At 37.4% G+C, this 24584-nt stretch overlaps 2 protein-coding genes across 2 annotated transcripts; one reads left to right on the top strand and one right to left on the bottom strand.

Annotated features, from left to right (window-relative positions):
• Nucleotides 1–183: 183 nt before the first annotated feature.
• On the bottom strand, nucleotides 184–6641 carry LOC121409461 (histamine N-methyltransferase-like). Its single transcript, XM_041601392.1, has 3 exons — nucleotides 6590–6641; nucleotides 3151–3474; nucleotides 184–836 (listed from the first exon to the last, which is right to left on the bottom strand). The coding sequence occupies exons 1-3, from the start codon at nucleotides 6639–6641 to the stop codon at nucleotides 484–486; spliced, it is 729 nt and encodes a 242-aa protein (XP_041457326.1). The 3' UTR covers nucleotides 184–483.
• Nucleotides 6642–6672: 31 nt separating this feature from the next.
• Nucleotides 6673–22945, top strand: LOC121407241. Its single transcript, XM_041598208.1, has 6 exons — nucleotides 6673–7082; nucleotides 17436–17480; nucleotides 18469–19889; nucleotides 20122–20388; nucleotides 20814–21308; nucleotides 22266–22945. Exons 1-6 carry the CDS (start codon nucleotides 6935–6937, stop codon nucleotides 22575–22577), a joined length of 2688 nt encoding a protein of 895 aa, XP_041454142.1. The 5' UTR covers nucleotides 6673–6934; the 3' UTR covers nucleotides 22578–22945.
• The last annotated feature ends 1639 nt before the right edge of the window (nucleotides 22946–24584 follow it).

The following is a 24584-nucleotide window of genomic DNA, read 5'->3' on the forward strand; positions in this document are numbered from 1 at the left end:
TTATTATTTTACTTGACTTGAATACTTTCATTAATCATCGATGTCATTACTTAGCTATTGAGTGAACGGACCTACTACTACTATTACTACTACATCTGTTACTACTTAACTTCTTCTTACTTAACTTCTTCTTATACTTATATAACACGCAAATTTCTTCTCCACGCCTTTTTCCTCCATCTACTATTAAAAATACGACTACTTCCACTAAATTAAATATCCAACTTATTCAAACCAAAATAAGCAATTTAACTAATACATACACAGGATAAGTCATTAACTATATTAAACTAAAAACGAATCCCCCAAATAAAACTAATATAAATGCCAAGAAATGTTCAAACCTTATATTATTTTACACCCATAGATAAATGAATTTTGACGTATATAACCTCAACCCCAAATTAAAGTATAATATATTTGAGGAATATACTCGTATAGCTTCTTAGATCCATGCTAAGTCAATGTTATCCCCTTTATATTCTACTTTGTAAAGATAAAAATCTTCTCTCCTGCCTGTGTACGCATGCGCCCGTCCTCGCCCTCTGAGCATAAAGACCGCCAAAAAGACAACAAATCCTCTTTCATTTCAGGTGGTGCCGTTTTCCGAAAGTAAGCTACCATCGTCAGAAAGTCAGACAGTTTGTCCCCGAGCTCCGACTTCTCATCGAATAAATCGGTGACGTCCCATTTGATATCCAGCTCCACTGAAGTGATCGCAAATCCATTTTTCTTGGCCAACTCCGAAATTTGTAGAGACTTTGGTTTGTCAGAATATCGATAACTAGCAGGCAACCGTTGTTTTTGACGATGAGTTTGGTGTATCATATTCTTTCCTACATGCATGATGAAAAAAAAAATAAAAAGGTGTAATTGAGCGACAAGAATTTACATACTAGTTCTAAAGTTGAAGGGCAGCATTTGCATTTCGATTGTTTCTCCCCCCCCCCCTCTTTTCTACAAAAGCAGAATCATGCATAGGAACGTACAGGCTATTCTTTAATGAATAACTAAGTCATCAAAAACAGAGTGTTCCTCTCTTGTTAAGCGCGATGTACCGATTAAAAAAATTTAACGGCCAAATACATCATATATTTAGAAGTAAAGGGAATTCAATAACTAGTCTTGTGACAAATGTCAGATATGAAAACTTTCCTTGGGATTCTACAACCTAAGTTTAGAAGTAAAGGGAGCATGACCGTTGTTATGGTAGCTCTCAGAAGATTGCAACTTACAGGTGCTGACAGCTTTCATTAAATGGTCCTTGTCACTTTGATATTGATAAAAAGTCGGTTTCAGGGGCGAATAAGGGATACCGGATGCCCGGGGACCGGATGGGAGGGGATCCATTTTGTTTCAATTCGAATAAAAAGGCATTCCAAAACCACTCAGTAGTGAATTTTTGCAGTGGAAACCATGGCAACGGTAACGGATTTTAAAACATATTACAGGCATTGAAAATGACCGTCATATCACAATGAACTGCTGGCAGGTGTTTGTCGAAAACTGGTGAATCGGGAGAGCAGATCGTCCTAAAATTCGGAGCTGTCGAAAAATATGTCGTTTGTCCACGGACGAAAAATACAGTTTCGATTGACCGATTTTCAACCAAGACTTCTTTGTCCTGAAGGACGTTTAACAATAGATTCTCGGCGTTTTAGAAAGCGTCTACTTCGTGGTTGCGAAAACTCCCTATTACGGACTACGCATTAAAGGCCTGGTCACACCGCCCGAGCGTTTTTGGAGCGGTCGTGGAGCGGTAGGGAGAGAGGGTCGAATTTCGCTCACAAAATTGGGGAAAAATCGAAAACAAGAATCGAAAACAAAATAAAAACAATCTAAATCGAAAATGGTGGACGGTAGTGAGCGGTGATGATTTTTTCTCTCCGCTCCACGACCGCTCCAACAACGCTTGGGCGGTGTGACCTGTGACCAGGCCTTTAATCTGGACTAAAAAGAAATCACTTTTCCCTTTCTTGTTACTTATCGGAACAAACTTAAAGCTGATTTGTTTTTTTAGAAAAATGAGATGACGAAAAAATGAGTAACGAAAATAAAAAGACAATATTATGAGTTTTGTCGAATCAATTTGGGATATAGAGACATAAACAAAAATCATGGATCAAATCAGATCATACATAAAGTCATCGTAGGGGTCTAGTGCCAGAAGACCGTTATTGAAATGAATATGCCTGTTGGACGAAATGATGACTGGGTGAGATGGTGATATGGTAATTGGACCATGGCAACGATACCAAATGATTGTTAGCAGAAATTGGTTTAGACAAAGTGATAGTGAAACAACTGAAGTTTGACCAAATGGAACATAGACGAAATGAAAGTAGACCGAGTGGTTATTAGACCAATTGGCTATTAGGCCAAAAGGTAATGACATTGAACAAAGTGGATATTGGACCAATTGAAAAATACAATTAGACTAAATGAATGATAATTTGGAAATGGCTATTAGACCAACTGGCTATTAGGCGAGAATGTAATTATACGAAACGGTAATTGGACTATGTTGATAGTTGACTAACTAATGGTAAATGAAATGGTATTAGACCATGCGATAGTGGGGGAAAAGGCAGTAGACGAAATGGCAATAAACCAATAAATATCCATACAAAGAGTAATCCTGATTTCAAAATCACTTAATTCTCTTTCTCGTGTCTAAAAATACTTAGTGAAAGCATATTTTATATCTTATCTGTAACTCGAGTCCTGAAGAAAATTCTGCTGTTACATTATGCGTTGCGACATGTGACGTTATGTGTTAAAAAGCCACTATGCATTGGACGCTCTTGGCATACTGTCGCAATCTGCAACATTATGTGTTGGTGTGACATTATCGGTTGTAACGGAGCTTGAGGTAGGCTAAACCGGGCTAAACGCTCTGTGTAGATAGTTATTTTAAATATTTTCCAGGGCTGTCACGCTTTCAAGCTTTGCTTTTGTAACGACCCTTACAACCATCTTATTCATTGTATAACAGAAATTACCGCTTAAATTGTTTATGTTTGATGTATTTGATGATACAAACATTTCTGTTATTATCTTTATCAAATTCTAAATATGTATTTTCTTGTCGAGATTTTGGTTATGAAAATGTTGCAAAAAACAAATAAATGAAATAAAAAATAAACCTACCTGACAAGACAATTAGCAGGATTCCATTCTCTTTTAGCATCGACATTAGTCGGATGAAGGTCTTCTCAAGGTCACCTGTATGGTACATCGAATGTACAGCGCTGATCATGTTGTACTTGCATTTCGCCAAAGGACTTTCATCGAAAAATTCAGAGAGCTGCCCGACCCACCAATTAGATTCGCACCTTGCCTTATTTTCAGAACTCCATTTATCAGCGTTGAGTTTGAATATTTCAAGTAGGCCCTCATTCGGATCCACAGCTACATTTCGAATTGATGCGAAGTAAGATCCTAGATGCTTCAGATAATGAAGTTCATGTTGGCCTGAAAGTTGAAGATCGTATTACCATGAAAGTTAAAGCTACTCACAACAAATTATTTCAAAAGAATTTTTTTTAAGCTTTGGTTATCCGTTCAAAGAATTTCAGTAAATTCAGATTTTATGCAACGATTATGTGACTATACGTAGAGGATAATCGTCAGTATGATAATTATTATTGTTCTATAATAATAATTATATTACATTATTATCCAAAAGTTACACTCTTATACATGATGTCACTTTCTGACTATTTGACATTGATCAGTTCGTTTGTCATGATTATGAAATTTTCTATTTTGCCAATATTCAGATCGGGACAATGAGATCAATTTTTTAATGAAAGCCATTTGAATACATAATCTAATACATTCATTTTATATCTAAGGAGATTAAAGAAAATATTTTGTTTAGGTGTCAGCTAATTGTTGGGCACTGCCATAAACAGAGAAATTTGACTGCCTTGATGATTTGATAACTATCAAAGTGCCCTTCTTATCTCAGAACGTATAAATGCACAATATACACAACCCCAAAATACCAATTAAACATTCGATAATTCATGAATTCAACTTGAAGAGACCTTCGCCTTGCAGTGGGCTGAACATTGCTGATAAGATGATGATGATGATGAATTCATGAATAATTTTCCTGAAAAATGTACATCAAATTAAATTTACATCCCCCAATGGCATAAACTTTATGAAATAGCCACCAAAATTAATTGTCATGATGATAAGATAAAAAGGCATGAGAAAATTTAGAAAAGCGAGAAAAGAGGCGGTTGCCCGCAGATTGCAAAAAGTATACTATGCTGAGTAGACATCGACAGCGAGCTGGTGCCTGAAACTTGCTATCCCCGTTTGTTATTTTTCATGTTTGTCACTAGTGACCCAGTAAATGAGAAATGCTGGTAATTTAGTGAAATTATGGACCTACTATGGTGAAATCTATATCACTGGCATGTATGGCAATGACCTTGGGCGACAATGAGTCATGCATAATGAAGATTAACCACTACAATTACAATTTATCATAACAATCAACCAATCAGAATTTTATGCAAACACATAATCCATTATTTCTAATTTTAAAAAAAATCCTGAAAATTCATGACCTATACAAATTTCGTTCGGGTACATTTTGGGGGGCTATGTTTCGACTCTCAAAAGATGATCTACCGGAAATGTTTTCATCCTTGTTTCAAAGAAAGAACCTCATCCATTCTTATCCTACCCGCTGAAGGGTCTCATTCCCTCACTCCACCTCCCACCTACTCGCACGTTATTTGCTCAAAGGACAATTGTATTTGAAGGACCCTGGTTTTGGAATCATCTTCCAAACGAAATAACTAGCTGTTAAATGTACATTAAAATCCTTTCCTTTGTCCAGCTATGGACTCGGTTAAGACCCTGTTAGACGTACTGGCTGAACAAATATAATGTATGTACCTTGTACCTTTTTTATAGTTATACCAAGTTAGTTTTGAATTTTCTCATTCTTCTCTCATCCCCCTGCCCCCCTCTCTTTCATTATTTGTCCACTTTCCCTCTCATTCTTTATTATACGTTTATCTTTGGCTTTTCATTTGTAGTCTGAATTTTTCGTAAATGTCCGGTCTCCTTTATAGCTAATTTAATGATTATTTTAAGGAACCTGCAGATATTACGAGTTCTGCTTTTTTATGCAGGTTCCTTCATATTTCATTTTACTGCCATTGTTATAATATTCTGCATATTCTATATGTAATCACATTTATTATAATTGTATTTTGTTATATAATTTGCGAAGTATGAAAATATATTCAATTCAATAATAGAAATAAGCCCTATATATGTTTAGTCTACACCTACAAACCCTTGGCTTTCACTTAGTGCATAATACAGAGTTTAAAGTTAGAGAGTAGAGATTCACTCGGCGGATTCTTCCAAATTAAAGGACAAGTCCACCCCAACAAAAAGTTGATTGGCATGCATGAAAAGAGAAAAATCCAACAAGTTTTATATCGTTCTATCATTTTCTTTGTGTGTGTGTGTATTTGAGTTTGTCAGACGTGTATCAATCAGATATGATTATTTACGTCTGGGACCGACCTAACGTCACCATCCGAAAGACGTGACCAGGGGGGCGTTTCATGAAAGGACTTGTCGGACGTTTTATCCGACAAGTCCCATTTCATCCGACAGTTACCATAGTAACAGTACCTCTCAGCCAATCAACATCAGAGAAAAATGTCAGATCTGACAACTTGTCGGATGGAAATGTTGATGAAACACTCCCCAGGGCTCGAACCTCTGCATCAATTTGTAACTTCCCCATGCACAGCTTGGATTACAGGTGCACGCCACAACGCCCAAGCATATAACACTGGCAATTTTATCAAAATCGGATGTAAAATAAGAAAGTTATGACATTTCAACATTTCACAAAACAGTTATCCTGGTCGGTTGGTCGGTATGCAAATGAGGAAACTGATGACATCATCCACTCACTATTTCTTTTGTATTCTATTATATAAGATATGAAATATTCTATTTCTTTTGTATTTTATTATATAAGATATGAAATATTCTAATTTTAATTCTCATTGTCAAGTGAAAAGACGATTTATTCCTTCCTGAACACATGGAATTAGCATTATTTAATGATGGTTCAGTCGAGTTGGTCCTTATTTTCAAATGATCTGCCAAAATATTGTAGAATTCACTATAAAAAAAACCAAAGTGAGTGAGGGACATCGTGGTCAGTCTCATTTGTATGTCACTGAGTTGCACGTATCACTGTTCTGTGAAAAATAAGCGAAATTCTAAAATGTCATAACTTTCTTATTTTACATCCGATTTTGAGGAAATTTTAACCGTTATGCTACTTTGATTTTGCAATATTTATTTAAATCAACATTTTTTTCTGGGATGGCCGAACTTGACCTTTAGTATTTGACACAGGCATGATAATTTGGACTCTTAACCGGCATGGTAGTGTTTACGTGTCAAATTTGAGTATAGTTTGCTGGTTTCCCTAATACATGTAATATATCGCTTGATTTTCGTTCCTTTCGGTCTGTTTGCGTAACCTTTTCCTTCTAAACCAATATCGAGCCCAGTGCCTATATATACACACTTTCCTGGTAAAAATCATCGATGTTGCTGTCGCGATCGACATCATCCGACATCATTATGGTGTTGTTTAGTCACTCTATAATTATTGTGTTTTCATGTCACAAGTGTTCCTATAACTTATTTGTTTACATTGGATTGCGGTCTTGTGAACAATATTATCATCGTTATTACTATTATCGTTTTACTTTTTGTTATCGGCAGAGTCAGCATCATACTTAGGGCATTTGACCTAGAGTCTAGAATGAGTTAAAAACGCACAGCTCACGGTCACCGCTCGCAAAGCAGTGTTATAAGAGCTCGCTGTATATAGCAACGATGAGCCTCTTCAACGCATAAGTATGATTGAATGACGATGGCTACCTTACGCGTCATACTGTTTCTCTTCTTGATGAAGTCATTACCATTCTATTGTTTCTGTTATTCCTACTGTGACCTTGAAGGTGGCAACAAGTATCCATACGAGAGCAGTGCAGCAGATGATACGAGTGTCGCCGGTGAGTTAATCATGTTTCCCGGTTATTTTTCTATCTGGTACCACACCATATTAATACTGAGTGGAATAATTATGGGTCATCAAGTTCTCGATTCCTTTCCTTTGGAAAAGCGCAGGGGGGGGGGGGTAGTATCGATATGCGAACAAATTGGAATACAGAGAAAGATAATGATCGAGTGAAAGTATATGTAGAGACATTTATGCTATTCAAAATAATTATATTAGCTGCGGGATTAACTATAAACTTAAATCCTTCACCACGCAGGTAAAAGCAAATTATCTAGTTGCCCCTTGAAAGACTTAACTCTCATTTTGATATACAATTTACCTTCACACTCGTTTTTCTTTTAGGTCTTATTTCAGATCATTCTTCAAAGTAGAGTTTACCTATAATTTGTAGGGGATCATTTATGATGCATTTAGAAAGCGATTGACCGAAGGTTATATAGGCGCGGATCCAGAATCGGACTTTATAGGGGTGGAAATTGTTCCGAAAAAATTGACAGACAAAGCACACACACCGGTTATCAGCAAAATAAAGGACAATTCACCCCCTCCCCCCACCAAAAAAAAATGGCAAAAAGGGTCATCGCTCAATTTACGGGGCGTGCAATTAAAGGCGTATCTACAGGGTGCATCATTATATTTTCACATTTCAAGGGTGTGCCAGCACCCCCCCCCCCCCCGATGGGCCTGAATATATAGTGCTCATATGTTTCCACGCTTTGCAGCCGCGACCATTTAAAGAAATTCTTTCTTTGAACTGTGCAGGGGTACGTGTTATACTTTACTTTATTTTATATAGGCTACACCAAGGCTACACTCTTTGAATCCTCTGCAGGCCATTCTCTCACTTTCTTTTACTTCACGTAGAATGCACCTCTGTAGCTTGTTTCATGTTGACAGAATAATTTATTACGTAATATAGAAAATGGCTTGTTGACCGATGTTACTGTGTTCACTATATAGTTCTCGAAGTTACCAAAAGCATGTAAAGTCTAAAGTCTAAATTAATGTTCACCAACCACGTGTGCTATACAAGTAGACATATTTCATGTATCCTGCATCAGAAAAAAACCAAATCCTTAGGGCCTGCTTGTTAATTGTCATAAAAATATCAATAAAGCGAAAGAAAATCTTGCTTTTATATTTCTCCTGTGGAAAATATGAAATGAAAGACAACAAAAAATAAAATGATTTACCTTGGAATCTCGATCATGTTTCTTTGTAGGACTAGTGTATCGCAGCTCTCAATAAATTGTTTTGAAAATGACATTCCAAAAGTTACTCTTATAACGTATATCAGGTCAAGGATACTAGACATGCTGGAGTGTTGTCATAAGTAATATATCAATCCATCAGAAAACCTCATTACCTTATTTTAGTAGATTGAATTTCTTTTGATCTGATTTCATTTTGAATAAAGAAAAATAATAATTCAATGGATGTCAATAGTAATTCGATATTACCTGCACATTTGACCAAGTGCTGATAATAATGAACTAACACGCCTCCGGGAAGAGTAGTACTGTGTGCATGCTGAAGCATCATCAAGATTTTCAGGGGGTGCTGCATGCGTACATTTGCCCGGGGTTATTGCTCCAAAGTGACGAAGATTCGGGAGCAGTAACCTTGCTTGACAATTTTTTTCTGACGACAATCACCTGAACCCCCCCCCCCAGGTTCCGCGGCCCCTGTATGTGTTATGGATGTAGCCCGGGGGGCCACTTCCATTCACGAGTGGATACAATGCGCGACCATTGGGTCTCGAAAAGCACCCTAAACACGTAATTTCCATATTCTGAAAATGCACCCCTTGACAAGTATTGGCGTGTGAAACCCTACCCTTAACAAGTATTGGCAAATATTCCCTGAAATGAACCCCTAAACAAGTACAGGAATGTTTTATTGTTACGGGTCCTTCGGTCGTCGGCTTTACCTTATTTGATTTAGTACGACCCCACCCTCTACACCTCGCGCAAATCGGACTCTAAACACGAAGTGTTGGGGCAAAAAGGACATCCTTTATAAAACATTTTGATTTTGTTTTATCATCCCCGCAAATTCGACCCTAAACACGTAATTTTCCTAGAGAAATAGATACCCTTTTTTCATTATTTTTGTGCTTTTGACACCCTTATCACGTTACGTACGTAACGTGCCCTATCGTGAAAAGGACATCCTTTTTACGTGTTTTTTTGGTCGCGCATGGTATCCACTCGTCAATGTAAGTGCCCCCCCCCCCGGGGATGTAGGCTTATATCGTGCACATTACTTCAGAAACCAAAGCCTTGATATGATTCCCGGATATGATTGTACTTTAGATCTTGCACCTCCTTATTCACCAACCCTTTGCTAGAATTAATGCTACGTTGAAATCATTCAGAACAAATTGTGTTAAAGAATGGAATATGTGTCCTGCTGATATAAGAAATAGCAGTACCCTGTCCAGGCGCGTACGCAGGATTTTTGAAAGGGGGGGGGTTCGAGCTGATTTTTTTTTAAATCTCCCGCCCAGTCAGTCTCTAAAAAGTGATGAGCGGGGGGGGAGGTGATTATTTTTTTATTTTTTTTTTTTTTCAGCGCTGCAAATAAGACAATAACATTTAAGTGGGGATGGGGTATGTAACAGTGCGGTCATGACCCGCGAGCGAGCAGAAATGTTCTCGTTTTTGCGTTGAAAACATAACCTTTTTGTCAATAGTTTGTTGGTATCATAGTCGATGCTACATGTCCTTCGGATCGTAGCACTCATGATATGGCCTTGATCAGAACACTAGAAACTTGAGAAATGTCATGAATAATTACGAGCGAGCCGAAATGTTTGCGTTTTTCCGTCAAAACATACAATTCTTCTCAATAGCTTGTTGGTAATGATTACATATTAGTTGATGACACATGTCCTTCTGCTCGTAAGTCTCATGATATGGCCTTGATCAAGAGACTAGAAACTTAAGAAATTTCATAAATGATTACGAGCGAGCGGAGTGAGCGAGCCGAAATTTTCGCGTTTTCCCGTCAAAACATACATTTCTTGTCAATAGTTTGTTAGTAAATCAAGTATTAGTCGATTCTACATGTCCTTCTATTCGTAACACTCATAATACGGCCTTGAACAGGAGACTAGATACTTATGGAATTTCATAAATTATTACGAGCGAGCGGAGCGAGCTAACCGACATTTTAGCGTTTTCCGTCATTTTGGTTTTCATATTGGTAAAACATATTTTGTAAGAAAACGTATGTCTTTGTCTTGGTTCACTTGTATTCATAAGTATACATCATGATAATCATGTATGGCCTTGTTAATGGCGATACCGTGATCATGTCGGCGACATGCGGAAATAAAAGATATAATAAAATGGAGCGAGCGAAGCGAGCGGAAATTTTTCTGTGTTTTTCGTCGGAAACATGAGATTCTGTTCATTATTGCTGTCATATACATTATTGGGTAGGGGAACTGTCCGTAACCAGACCAAGGAGTTATCAGGCGCTTGCCCGATAACTCCTTGACCAGACCGACCTCTGGGGAGACAAGCAAAAAAAAAAAAAAAAAAAGGGGTATTGAACCCCCTAACCCCCCCCCCCTTGCGTACGCGCCTGACCCTGTCTCGGTTAAGGAAATTATGTCATAAATATCTACTTGATAAATTTAAGACTATAGTTGTTAGTTGCACCTGGGGGTGACATGTTTGGAGTGTGAATGGGTGTGTTTGTCTGTGTGAGTGAGCGAATGCTTGCGTATGGGTTATGTTCCTGTTGTGATCTTTAAATACCTTGTAATTTTTATCATTTTTTTTCTCATAGTTCTATGTTTAAGTAAAATATCATATGCAGGGGCCCCTACAAGCTGTGCTTCTTTGGGGTCCCAAACCTGTCATTTTCATCAGTTCTTTGTAATGTAACCATTTTATTTTGTTTGTACTTTTGTACTTTTTTGTACTTTGTACTTTTTTGACTGGTTTGAATAAATTCAATTCAATTCAATTCGTTTGAATAATTCAATTCAATTTCTATTTAAAAATCGTTCCTAGGGTCCTAATAGACTAAACCATAGAGCTATTACAGCTCTATGACTGAACGTATTACGATGGAAAATCCATTGTTCTGTCAGGAACTTCTAAATGCCACGATTTCAGAAAATTCCATCAATTGTTAATAATAATGAGTTAGTGGAACGGGAAACCTTTCTTTATTATTGTCCTATCTTTTTCATTGTCGTTATACCTTATATTCATCACAAAAAAAGACGAGTGTATACCATGCTTGCAGGAGTAGATGGCGCGCTGTGTAATATTAGACATGTAGAAGGCTATGTCGAATATTTTTCTTTACATTAAATGGGTGGTCCAGGCTGGATATATTTATATCTCAAGAAATGGAGTAAAATCATGGACCTTGGTAAAATTAACAAAGCAAAATGCTGAAAATTTGATCAAAATCGGATAACAAATAACAAAGTTATTGAATTTTACAGATTTGCATTATTCCGGTGAAAAAGTTCTTGGCACTTCTTTATGAATATTGATTTGTTCTTTTGTATTTTATTGTATGACATTAGGTTTATTCAAAATATTTCTACCAAGAACTAAAACAATTGGATTGACAACTGATTAAGTTCATTAGTTATTTATTACCTAAACTGATTTCATCATAACTGATACACAGCGCTCATTTACACAATGTATGACATAATGAAACATTTATGATTTCATGTAATAAGGGATGGTTAGATGTATAGTTTCATGTGACACCAGGGACCTGGGAAGCGGGGGTGCTGAAGCACCCCCATAAATTTTCCTGGGGGTGCTGCGTGTATTATTTCCCATAGGCAGCACCCCCACGAAATCAGGTTCCCTTTGTGTTTTTTTCATTTATGTTATGATGTACATAATTATCACATCCGACAATTGCAAATTATTTACATAGTCTTTCACATACTCCAATAACATCCCTTCTATGACGCGATTCAATCACGCTCGGCACTCCGATACAGACGTAGTGGCGCGCGATACGTGATATCCATAGTTTACACACTACTCGATAGCAGGGAGGGACATAGGTGTGGCTGACTTGAAACTTCTAAGTGAGGACATGCGCTCGACCGCCCGTGTTTTGTATTAACAATTACAAGTCAGACAATAGAAATCAAATTTCAGTCTTTTTCGCCCTGCCCATGGCGCTGGGAAGCGGGGGTGCTGGGGGTGAAGCACCAAAATTTTGGGGATTCTGCATGTGTTATTTTCCATAGGCAGCACCTCCTGGAAATCTAGTGGTAATTTGATAAATGACAGAAATGTAATGAAAATGAACCACGTTTTGTAGAACCCACCCCCCCTTCAGAATTATCCGACACAAAGCTTAAATAGTGCTTAAATTCATCCTTTTTCAGATCGGAATAATAAATATTTTCTGCTCGCGCTTCGCGCTCGCATTATTGATTTTTATAATAAAAAATGTATTTACACTGCCCAGATACTAGGTCTAACTTTAAACACACACACGCATGTTTTATACGCAGCTTGTTTGGGGCTACTCTGGGCTGAAAATATTTATATCAAATAAAATTTTATGAAAATCTAATTTAAGTTACTAGTATATAATTCTAAAGTTTAGCAATATTTTATGAAAATGGTGATATGCATGTTGTCATGAATATTTAATAGGTGGGTTGACATGTGCGGAAATCTGTCCACAAAGATAAGGGGACCAGGGCCTGGAAAATATGACAAGCAAAAAAAAAAGAAAAAAAAAAGTTTTTCACCCAAAATGTAAGATCACTTAGTCCAAAAGGTGTTATTTCGATTGTGAAGTAATGTATTTTTGGTAGGGGGGCACGTCCCCCTGTCCCCTCTGGGATTTCTGCCTATGTGGGTTGAACATGTCACATCCCCACTATCATGTTTATTGTGTTGTGAAAAAAAAAATCGTTTCATTTTTCATACCAGTGTGAATGATATCTCTCCCATATAATGAGTTGCAGAAAAGAATATCTAATAGACTAAATCAGTTGTCAATTCAACTGTTTTTGGTTCTTGAAGGGAAAATATTTAAAAAAAAAATACAAAAGAACAAGTGGGGATATGACATCATCAGTTTGCTCGTTGAATATTAATGAAGACATGCTTAAAACTGTTTCACCGGAGTAATGCTAATCTTTAAAATGCAATAATTTTTATATTCTTTGTCAGATTTTGATCAAATCTTTATTCTTATTATCATCTGATTTTTCTTTATCTGGTCAAATATCAAAAATGTTCTGCTCGCGCTTCACGCTCACATTATTACCCATCATTTTCTTGATTTACAAAACATAAATAGAATGTCCCAATTATAGGTCTGAAATCTCAATTTTGTTTCCGCTCGCGCTTCGCGCTCGCATCAATTGTATAGTTATATACCTATTCTGTTCATGATTAGAAAAGTGCTTAAGATGTCCTGTTTTTAGGTCTGAAATCTCATTTTTATTTCAGCTCGCGCTTCACGCTTGCATCAATTGTATTATTATATACCTATCCTCTTCATTATTAGAAAAGTGCTTAGAATGTCTCATTTTTTTTTGTTGAAATCTCAATTTTGTTTCCGCTCGCGCTTCGCACTCGCATCAATTTTAAAGTTGTATACCTATCCTCTTCATTATTAGAAAAGTGCTTTGAATGTTTTTTTTTTATCTGAAATCTCAATTTTGTTTCCGCTCGCGCAATTGTATAGTTATATACCTATCCTGTTCATAATTTAAAAAGTGCTTAAGATGTCCCGTTTTTAGGTCTGATATCTCATTTTTATTTCCGCTCGCGCTTTGCGCTCGCATCAATTGTATAGTTATATACCTATCCTCTTCATTATGAGAAAAGTGCTTAGAATGTCCTGTATTTAGATCTGAATGTCAAAATTTTCAGCTCGCGCTTCGCGCTCGCATCAATTGTATAGTTATATACCTACCCTGTTCGTAATTTAAAAAGTGCTTAAGATGTCCCGTATTTAGGTCTGAAATCTCATTTTTATTTCCGCTCGCGCTTCGCGCTCGCATCAATTGTATAGTTATATACTTATCCTCTTCATTATTAGAAAAGTGCTTAGAATGTCCAGTATTTAGGTCTGAATGTCAAAATTTCAGCTCGCGCTTCGCGCTTGCATTATTTGGTTGTTGATATATGTATCGTCTTAATGGGTAACTGCAAACAGTCCTTATACCACTTTCCTTTCTATCAGAACGTATACAAAATATATCTGCTCGCACTGATCACTTTCGCAGTTATTATTTGTTACATATGCATGTTGTTTAGGACCACAAACATTGCTCAAAATGTTCAATTTGTTCAGGACAAAATACATGAATCCCCCCAAAAAAAAATAGCTTGCGCTCCGCGCTCTAATTATATATCTATGTTCTTTTATAAAAAAAGCTAAGAAGTGACTGTCATTTATATGTATGTACATATATATGGGGGGGGGGGCTGGGTGTGTGTGGTGTCCTTAGAGGTGTGTGTGTAATTATGGAAAACTCAATTGTGTTCCATCCTCCCCCCCCCTCCACCTTTGAGGAGAGATTTCAGCACCCCCACTGAAAAAATCGTTCCCAGGTCCCTGTCTTGTGATCTGATTGGCTATAAATATAATTGGCTGGTCTTGCATGGATGTACAGTGTATTTGGAAGGAAAATGGCAGTTTGGCCCGCTTACTATACAACCATGCGACTAAACAAGCTTGGGTCAGACGGATAGATGTAGGCCTATATAATAGTTTCCTGTGTTCTGATTGGTTAAAACTATGCATGTATTGGGCAAATCTCATGGTTTACATAAATGGTTTCACTTGCAGGGGCGGATCCAGGATTTTGAAATGGGGGGGGGGGCGCCAGCGGCGAGGGAGCGAAGCGACCGAGCGGGGGAGGGGGGATACCCCCTCCCACGGCAAGGACTTTTTCAAAAAATCATGTCCAAAAGTCGTATTTTGAGAGCACCTTTAGAAGAAAAATGCACACTTAAATCACTGTAACTTCATGAATAAAAGACACATACTGACTCATTTAGGAGCTGGTTTCCAGTCACACACCGTATAAGCGGTCATTCAAAACATACATTTGGCAAAGGCTCTTCACTTGCTTGCATCGTGTGATTGAAACGTCAAATTTAAATGATACGAAACTGAGACTTGTAATCGATAAGTTCCGAATAATCCATTCTGTTTATTGTCATTTGTGTATTTACATTGTGTGTTTCAAACGAGAATTGTTTAGTCGTATGGCAACATGCATAAAATTCGGTTCTTTTTTCCCCAAAATGCACAGTAAATTGTTACAAACTACAGAAAAAAACGACATCATCTTCTGGTAATCAACCTTTTCCCTCGTATTATTTTCAAATCATCTTCAATAATCCAGTCATTCTGCACAACCTCAAAGTAATATAATGCTTCTTAAGGGGATTCTCATCATTAATACAATTTTGCTCCTTGATAATTCGTTGGAATGATTGCTTCGGCGAAACTTATTAGTTGGGGCGCCCTGGATAATATGCCTCTGAATCTACCAGAAAGTGTAAAAGTTAGTTTACATTAAATACAAATATGTCTGACCTATACATTTCAGTGAAAATGTACATGACCAAGGCAGAATGATAATGCTGCGCACGTGGCGCCCGATATAGGGCTTCATCTTTGAGTGAAGAATAATCTCGGGGATAGACATTATCATTCGCATCGTTGACACTTTCTCTCGCGATCTGTTACTTACAATTTACATGTATTTGCCATAAAGACGGACAAACGCATGTTACAAAAAACACAAAATTTCGGGGAAAAATGATATCCAATCCAACATCTTCACACTGGTCACTGCACTGCAACTCCCGATTACAAGTGGTGCAACTTTCCAACCAATCGACTTGCGCGCCCTGGAATTCCGGAATTTACATATTGCAATACAGTATGACAGAGGTGCATTTGTGCGAACACAAAGGCCATGAGCGTAAGTTAAAATATAGTTTTGACTAGATCTAGCCCTTGAAATTGACTACATTGTACCAATCCAGTAAATATAACCATCAAAAAAAATAATAAAATCCGGCGAAAATAGGGGGGGGGGGCGCCCTCCTCTGGATCCGCCACTGACTTGTGTAATGTTATGTCTATTAGATCTGAAAATCCGGCATGCACGTGAAGGATATTGCTTTATTATGTCTGGAATGATTGACCATAATTGACAGGTCAAGGATCGGCTGTGTCCATAACTTTTCTTCTTCCTTCCTCCTTTCTTTTCTTCTTCTTCTTCTTCTTCTTCTCCTTCTTCTTCTTCATCTTCTTCATCTTTTTCTTCTTCTTCTTCTTTTAACAAACATAAATGCATTATTACGATGGTGAGTTGTAATCACAATTATATGCTTAAGTCAATGTTTGAATGGGTCGTATACTGTAAACCAAATGTTGTGTAACATTACCACCACGAGGGTAATTATGTGTCCAACCAATTTGGGGCAGATTACACAATGCGGGAAGCATTATTGCCCAGTAAGGTTAAAAAATAAGCAATAATTACTTTAGAATGGGCAAAATTTTCATCACACTGGATAAATAAAAGAAATGCCCAATGATGGTTTGACCAACTAATGAAATTCTAAATGATTATTGTAGTCCAAATGATTGAGAATGGCAATGGATCATTTTTATTGGTACATCTGTTCCCTCTGCACAAACTTGAGAGGTTGAAATAAGAAAGAGTTTCTTTGAAAATTCGGACCGGAATAGAAAAATTAACGATTTTTTAGGACAATCCTGATCATTATCACGAGAACAGAGTGTTCATTTTATTAGATATAATTGGATCAATTCTTCATTATTATCTACGGAGATGATTGTGTATGTTTATCGTTAATGATCATGAGGTTAGAAAAACAACAACTACATTTAAATATAACTTTATATCTTAATTCTAAAGTAGAAACCTGAATGTTTTAACGGCTTTAAAATCCAGTGGGGCTAGTTGATAATGGAAGTTACAAGGAAAAGAAATAACCATAATATACACCCCTAAAACTACAGACAAACCAAAAAAGGGGGATTAATATACTATATTCCTGACAATATGTCTGGCAAAGATAAGTAGGAAAGAACGAAAAAAATACTTTGACCACTAATGATGTTTCCTGGTTATACGCTTTGTCTGTTTGACTAATTTTATGTTGCTCGTAGAATCGAGAGTCTTCATCTAAAAATTTAAATATTTTAAGCAAAAGTTTGACTGCGCACATGTTGATCTGTCAAGAATTACTTGAAAAATGTAACCTTTACATGGTGGAGAAGGATAATATAGGATGATCAGAACATTCAGCTCCTTTTTTCTGTTTTATTTTTCCAGATTCATATGATGGATTCACTTCAGAAATCACGATTTGTCCAGACGGTAAGTGCATGTTACTGATGCTGACTTGACTTGGAAAATAAAACGCAGAAATTAATCTGTAGCATGAAAGCATGCAGGCATATTGGAAGAAAAAATATATACTTAATTATTTTCATGCCTTGCGCGATTTTCTCAATTGCCTATGGGCTTATTTTCCCTTTTAGTTAAGTGTCAGGCGCAGGCCCTAGCTATCTACATAATTATCAATTACATTCATTCAAACCTAGATAAAACATTAAAAAATTAACATTCAAGGAATTTGATTTACCGTCCCATCTTAATCGATTTAAAATCGACTCACCGGGCGTCATTCAAGTATTGAGAGGGTTGAGAGCCCCCCCCCCCCCCTTCTCGCTCGCGAGCGTACACACACACACACCCACCCTCACTCACGCACCGGTGCTAAAATAAAGCCCATGCTTGAGATTGTAGTATATGCAAAAGGGTGTGATTTTATGTCTCTAAACAATCTCAGAAACACATCTCTAATGAACGCTGTATAGGCCTATCAACATACAATTTTTTCATGACATTGCTTTCCTGTGAAAACCTCTCCAATTTTCATGTAAAGACTCATAGCTATTGTAAATTCGCCATTATTGTAAAATAAATGAAAACCTTGATTGTGATTGTCTGCTGAGCCGTGTTAATGGCAAATACTGGACCCTGGTTGTTACAGTTGTAACTCATTACGAAACGAACCCAAGATTATGGTTCTTCTTTTTCAACCTCACCTGCTGCGATCGCGGCGTAGTTATGTTATTAGACAAACTAAAGCAAGATAACTCTTTTAAAGCTCTTGCACAGCATGGTATCAATAATGCTTTTCAGTTTATTTTTATTTCTTTGATAACTTTCTCAGACTGGAAATACCAAACCTGTTTTACAACGTCATTATTAACAGCATCGTGTCGAATCTGCATCGGTTTTGCAGAAACAAGAACAGACGTATTCAATATCTTATTTGTACTTTTCTTTCACTATGCAGATAACTGCTTTTCGTATTCAGTACTGATCGACCAATGTGACACAAACTCAAGCTTTTCTCCTGGATTTTACTGCTATTGTGATATCGAATGCGAACATTTTGATGATTGTTGTTACGGCTTTACGAATGAAAATGCATCTGTCATGGCAACAGATGGCATGCTGAAGCCAGAGCTGCAATACTGGAGTTGTACCACTTTCACGCTTGGTATTGAAAGAAAGTCGGCTTGCCTCAACAATTTCCTTGTGGTAGACAAGTGTCCATCTTCTGCTGGGATAGATCAAGACTTGGTAGAGAGATGTGAGAACCCAATGGCGAATGACACGGTCTTCTTTGACTATCAAGATATCTTCTACCGCAACAGGCATTGCGCCCTCTGTCACGGTGTGGACCCATCGGAACTCACCCCTTATATCATGTTTACACCTTGTTTGGACAACAGAGAAGAGTTCCATCTTTGTGGGCAGAGACCATTTTTAGTTAATGGAAGTTCCCCTCCACCTGTTCGGTGGTGTGTACCAGATATCATATCTCACTGTGAATCAGAAACAGGGACAGAGGTGGCCTGTTGGAACGAAACAGCAAGAGTAATGATAAATGGTAGTATTTACAAAAACGTCGAATGTGCAGAATGTAACGGAATGACTGTTAAAAACCGTTCCAGCCTTATTAGCAATTGTGAACACATTACAACGGGCCAACTTATTCTTACATCACGTGATTATATCGCTCCTGTATTTCAAATTTCGTACTTCTACCCACAACTTCAATGCATGAATGGTCTTCGGTTGTCTGGTACTGAATGTGTTCCGGAAGTCACGTCTTGGCCTGATTGCACCAACAGACAAATAAACCTCGGCATCATCACCAACGGGTCCTTGCAGTGCTTTGATGGTTTCGAGCTTCTAAAGATCCAGGCATACAGAAACAATCCCAATGAAACTATCTACAACCTAGAAATATCAGATTCCGGCTTCGGTAAAATAAGCTACATGGAGTTTTCGGCCAAGAACCTGGCACAGAAGACCCAACTGGAAAACTTCACAGAGAGCAAACTTGATGAGAAGTGGAATAAATGCTGTCAGGACAACCTCATCATAATTGATGAAACCTGTGACATTGAACGGAATTTATTTACTCGCAATGATTCCAATTTAACCTGGATTTCTGACGACATTAACCTCTTTGAACCTGTGATCATCAATGGAACAATTTATATTTTGTATAACCAGACCACGTTTGTGATGCCATTGAGATGGGAAAATGACACCTATTACAGGCGTCTTTCAAAAGAGTGGAAGTTCACGAAAGAACAATTATTCACAATTTACGGGCAGATTATTGACGTCGACACTTGCGCGTACATCATTGTTCAAACTTCTCTTCTCACTGAAACTGAGAAAGACAATGTTACATACGTGGTATGTTTCTTTCTTCTCTCATTTGCGTTTACACTCATTTCATTTAAGAGTTAATTGGGGATTACTCTATCAGGAATTCGATATTTTTTTTTTTGTAAATTCAAAGTAATGGTTGGAAAATCGAATAGTCTGAAAACCGATCTTATTCCATTGCACCAAATGATATATGAAATTCATTGATATTTTGCAGCAATGTGTTCCTGTATCACTCAATATTCTTGTTACTCTTCAGATCTACCAGGAAACCTTCTTTCCACCAGAGAGCTATGTCCGTTACAGGAATGGCTCTGTCCGCCTATGCTGGACTGGACCCGACCCTCCAGAACCCATCAGCATGTTCGCGTATACCAAGGGCCAGTATATTTTGAATATTATATTATTCACACTGTCCTCCATCTGTCTCCTGGCAACGTTAATCACCTACGGAATATTTAAGGAACTGAGGAACCTCCAAGGTGTTGCCATCATGAACTTTGTTTCGGCCCTCCTTGTTGGTCAGGTTAGTATTTGGTACCTGAACATGTGTTATCGTGTTACCCTCCCTCCATTCGAATCCTGAAGTATTACCTGAAGATTACTTTTTAACTTAGGATAAGATTTATTTTTTGCGGAATATCATACAATATGCATACAATTGACTGATTTTATTTTCTCTAGAAGTGATATGAACCAAAGGGAAATTTACAAATATGTAACATTCAAGGTATTATTTGAAATTCTTGTTTTCCAGTTGCATTTCAAACTGAGATTAAATGTGAACACAACTCAGGTCGATAAAATTCTGTACATTGCGGGTATCAATAATTACGGAAAAATATCCTTGTTTAAACCATCAAAGCTATTTCGCTGTCACTTTTGTTTAATGTGACAGTTTGTCAGTTGTAAAAGTGACCTTTTGATTCCATTTTTGTCTTTCCCCACAAGGTGATGCTTCAGTTTGTCGCTCCCAATATGATAGCCTTCTCAGTCGCCGTGTGCTCAGGAGCAGCGATTGTAACACATTACTGTCTTCTTGCGGTTTTCACTTGGACGAACATCTTGGCGTGGGATCTTGTTCGTCACTTTGCATCTTCGTCCTTTTTACCAAAGAGACACAGAGAGACAAGACGGATGACTGTTTACCTTACCATTGGTTGGAGTCTTCCTCTCATCATCATCGTTCCATGTCTGATCATCCAGAGTCAGAACTCATCGATGTTCCGGTACGGCAAGATCGGATCATCTTGCTGGATCTACCAAGCGAAGGGTATCGTGTTGACCTTCTTGGTACCGGTTGCCGTTAGCTTTCTTCTCAACGTCGTTCTCTTCTTGTTAACTGCTTACGGTGTTCACAAGAGCAAACGTGATTCTAGTGTACTCCACAAAAGTGCCCGAGAGCGAAGAATGCAACTCTTCCAAGAACTCTTAGTCCACTTCAAGGTTTGTTCAAAATATTATTCATTTCAAATTATCAAACGTTAACCCCCCCAAAAAAAAAAAATCGTTGAAAACGTTACACCGGGAGAAACAGCGGTCAGAAAGTGTGCTGCAAACATTAAACTTGTCCAAATGAATTAGAATTTTTGTTATTTTGTACTCTGAAGTCATAAAAAAATCACACCGAACAGAGCAAGAAGCGATGATTTAAACCTTCGCTAAGATTAATTGATTATTACGCTTATGTTTGGCACTGCACAGTGACTGCCGGGCCCACGATCAATTGATGGGCAAACATATTTTTTGGAGTGTTTTTATTTCAGATTTCATTTCCAGCAATAAAGTGTGGATATAAAAAAAAATTGGATCAAAGTTCGTCGATATTTGATAATAGGCAAGAGTAGTCGAGTGACAATGCTTAGAATTCTTGTAACAAACCCACAGTGGCGGACCGTGACCCGAGGAGACAAAGCATTGGAGGGGCACTGTATTGTTTGTGAACAATACTGTGCCCCTCCAATGCTTTGTCTTCTCGGGTCACGGTCCGCCAGAGACAGGATTATATGACTTTCTTGAATGACCATACATTCCTGTAAACACCCACACCAATATACACATGCACCGATACTTTTTTCGAACAAGTGCACACGTAGTTACCCGGCCATTATTATATGCATATAGCATTTCGATTTATTTGAAAGCAGGATAAAATAGCATTGTAGATTAAATGCCTTGCTCACGGGCATAGGTGCCGCTGCCGGGAATCGAACCCCGGACTTTCCATAATAGCCAGGCGCCTTAGACCACTCGGCCCCCGATACACGCACCCTCACACACAAACACACACCCATACACAAATGAAGATTTTCGTGGTTACATTACACTTTTCTGTTTCTTCACTTCCAAATCTAAACTCCCTATCAATTTTCAATCTGATGTCATTCCTCTTTAAACTTTCAGATATCTTGCCTGCTAGGCTTTGGATGGTCATTTGGTTTCATAGGTGCCTTTGCAAAGGTCGCTGCTGTTTGGACAATCTTCATCATAACCAGCGCTCTGCAGGGAATTTTCGTTTTTGTCTTCTTCGCCGCCAATGGCCGTGTCAGGGAACTCTGGAGAAAGAGATTCCTTGATACCAAGTCGGTAGGAGGGAGTACTAGTAACCCAGGTACAAAATCTACGGGAATGGGTAGGACGAGTGAAGATTCGAAAGACGCGGAGAGAGAAAAACTAACGTGGTCGGGTTCGGCCTCGTCTGCTACCAAGGTGTAACACCTTAATCTGTGTATCTTCCACATTGGACAATATAATGATTAACTACTTACAAGTACTAATATTCCGGGGATAATCATGATGAGTTGCACCTTAGAATCTCCGTGATGACCGCGTGTCTACAGTTTGTGTCATAATTGTTTGAACGTCTATAATACCTTGCCAGAGTTCCGTTATCCCCCAAATACGATTCAAATATTATGATGTACTGTACTCGTGATTTTAGAAAAAAAAAATTGCCAAGTGGGTAAAAAGGGTGAATTAATTTTGTTGAAAGTATAAAGACTTTCTTTCTGACAGAATATATCTTCTTGGACTACATATTCAATGTTTTTTAACGAAATGGAAGACATTGACCATATACAAAAGGTTAACTATAATAGAGTTTCGCTATGCACCTTGCCGGCAGAGCAACATGCGGACAGTCCGCGTGGGTAAATGGAGACCATGCCTGCGATGTATGTTCAAAGGTATATATCGTGAAATTTTCCTTGATTTCGATTGGCTGAGAAGTACAGTTACTATGATAACTGTCGGATGAAATGGAACTCGTCGGATAAAACGCCCGACAAGCCCTTTCATGAAACGCTCCCCTGTTTTGACATAAAGGAGTATTATTACGATCGATTTGATTTTCCGGTGAATAGTCCTTTTTATTAACATGCAATGATTTACTAATACCTCAGTCACATTTGCTCTACGGCGCCTTAAAGCGAGTCAAAACATCCGGTTAAAACGGCTGTTTTCGACTCGCCGTTCGACTGCCGTAAGGGAAATGTGACTGAGGTATAAGTAACTTTTTTGTAGAACCAGAGATGCCGACCCTTTATAATATGAAATCAGCCATGCTCTTTTTAAACAAAACATCATCCCACAGAGCTTTAATATCTGACATTAAATGAAAAAATGCAGGTTGGTTTAAGTATGAGTTGATTATCGCAATAAATTGACATCAGATTATTTGGGGTGGGGCATCTACGTGTATATATAATTTGTTCAAAGATCTTGTTATTGAATTAAGTCCATATACATATTTGTACAAATAGTTGCATACAACGTAGTTACAACATATCAATACAAATAACATGAATAATAATCAATTAACTTCATCGAAAGGCATTCAAAGAAATCGTACAGAGCGGTATTAAAAATCTTGTAGTATATGTATATTAGAACTTAGATTATAGACAACATAAACAATAAATGAAGCATACTAAATGCGAAGGGTTTGGGAAAAGAAATAGAAGCTTACTAAACGATCAATAATCTCTCAAAAATTAGCAATTTTTAAATCAAATTTATCAGTTTTATTGGCAAGTATACTGGCTTGCCTTTCATTTATGTATTTTTTTCCTAATCCGTTGCTTAATCACCTTGAAAGAAGGATATTTCTGTATTCGAAATAGATATAACTGTTGCTTAGTCCAAATAATCACACAGTTTAAAGCATCGTTTCTCTTTTCATTAAAAACCAAACAAAACATGTACTAAAGAGAACTCAAATCAACAGCGAGTAACTACATTTAACCAATCAGACGATTCCAAATCAATATGGTCACGTTACATGTATAAAAAAAAATGCATAATATCCTCAACTTTTCTTTCACAAAATGAGCAATTTGTATTTAGAATCATATTAAATTTTCCAGATCCTTTTTCATATAAAGTATCATATTGAGAAGTCTGTACTGAAAGTAACGAACTGTTGTATTCATTGTACACTGAAACATAACTCTGAAATAATACTGCATATAATTATCAAATGAAACATCATCAGTATCTGATCATTCTTTTCTTTTAACATGACTTGATATATTTTTTTTCCTTTTTTTCTTTTCCTCGTTCAGAGGTACTTTATTATTCATATTCCTTTCTCATTTTAACAATTTCTTTCGTAACACAGTGCGTATAGAGTTACATAACAAGTTGCATATAAACATGTAATAGACATCAACTGTTTAAATAAGCTAAATTGTAATAAAAATGATTTTTTTTCTGTAAGGTTAA

This window comes from Lytechinus variegatus, chromosome 2 (genome assembly GCF_018143015.1).
Source record: "Lytechinus variegatus isolate NC3 chromosome 2, Lvar_3.0, whole genome shotgun sequence".
Classification (NCBI taxonomy): Eukaryota; Metazoa; Echinodermata; class Echinoidea; order Temnopleuroida; family Toxopneustidae; genus Lytechinus; species Lytechinus variegatus.

Excerpts from the sequence above, each read along its gene's own strand:
- LOC121409461 (XM_041601392.1), bottom strand. The coding sequence starts at position 6,641 with ATGTCGGATGATGTCGATCGCGACAGCAACATCGATGATTTTTACCAG. Across the intron at positions 3,475-6,589 it reads CGATGATTTTTACCAGGAAA|GCCAACATGAACTTCATTAT; the intron begins GTGTGTATATAT and ends TTCAACTTTCAG. Across the intron at positions 837-3,150 it reads CCTGCTAATTGTCTTGTCAG|GAAAGAATATGATACACCAA; the intron begins GTAGGTTTATTT and ends TCATGCATGTAG.
- LOC121407241 (XM_041598208.1), top strand. The coding sequence starts at position 6,935 with ATGACGATGGCTACCTTACGCGTCATACTGTTTCTCTTCTTGATGAAG. Across the intron at positions 17,481-18,468 it reads AATCACGATTTGTCCAGACG|ATAACTGCTTTTCGTATTCA; the intron begins GTAAGTGCATGT and ends TTCACTATGCAG. Across the intron at positions 19,890-20,121 it reads AAGACAATGTTACATACGTG|ATCTACCAGGAAACCTTCTT; the intron begins GTATGTTTCTTT and ends GTTACTCTTCAG.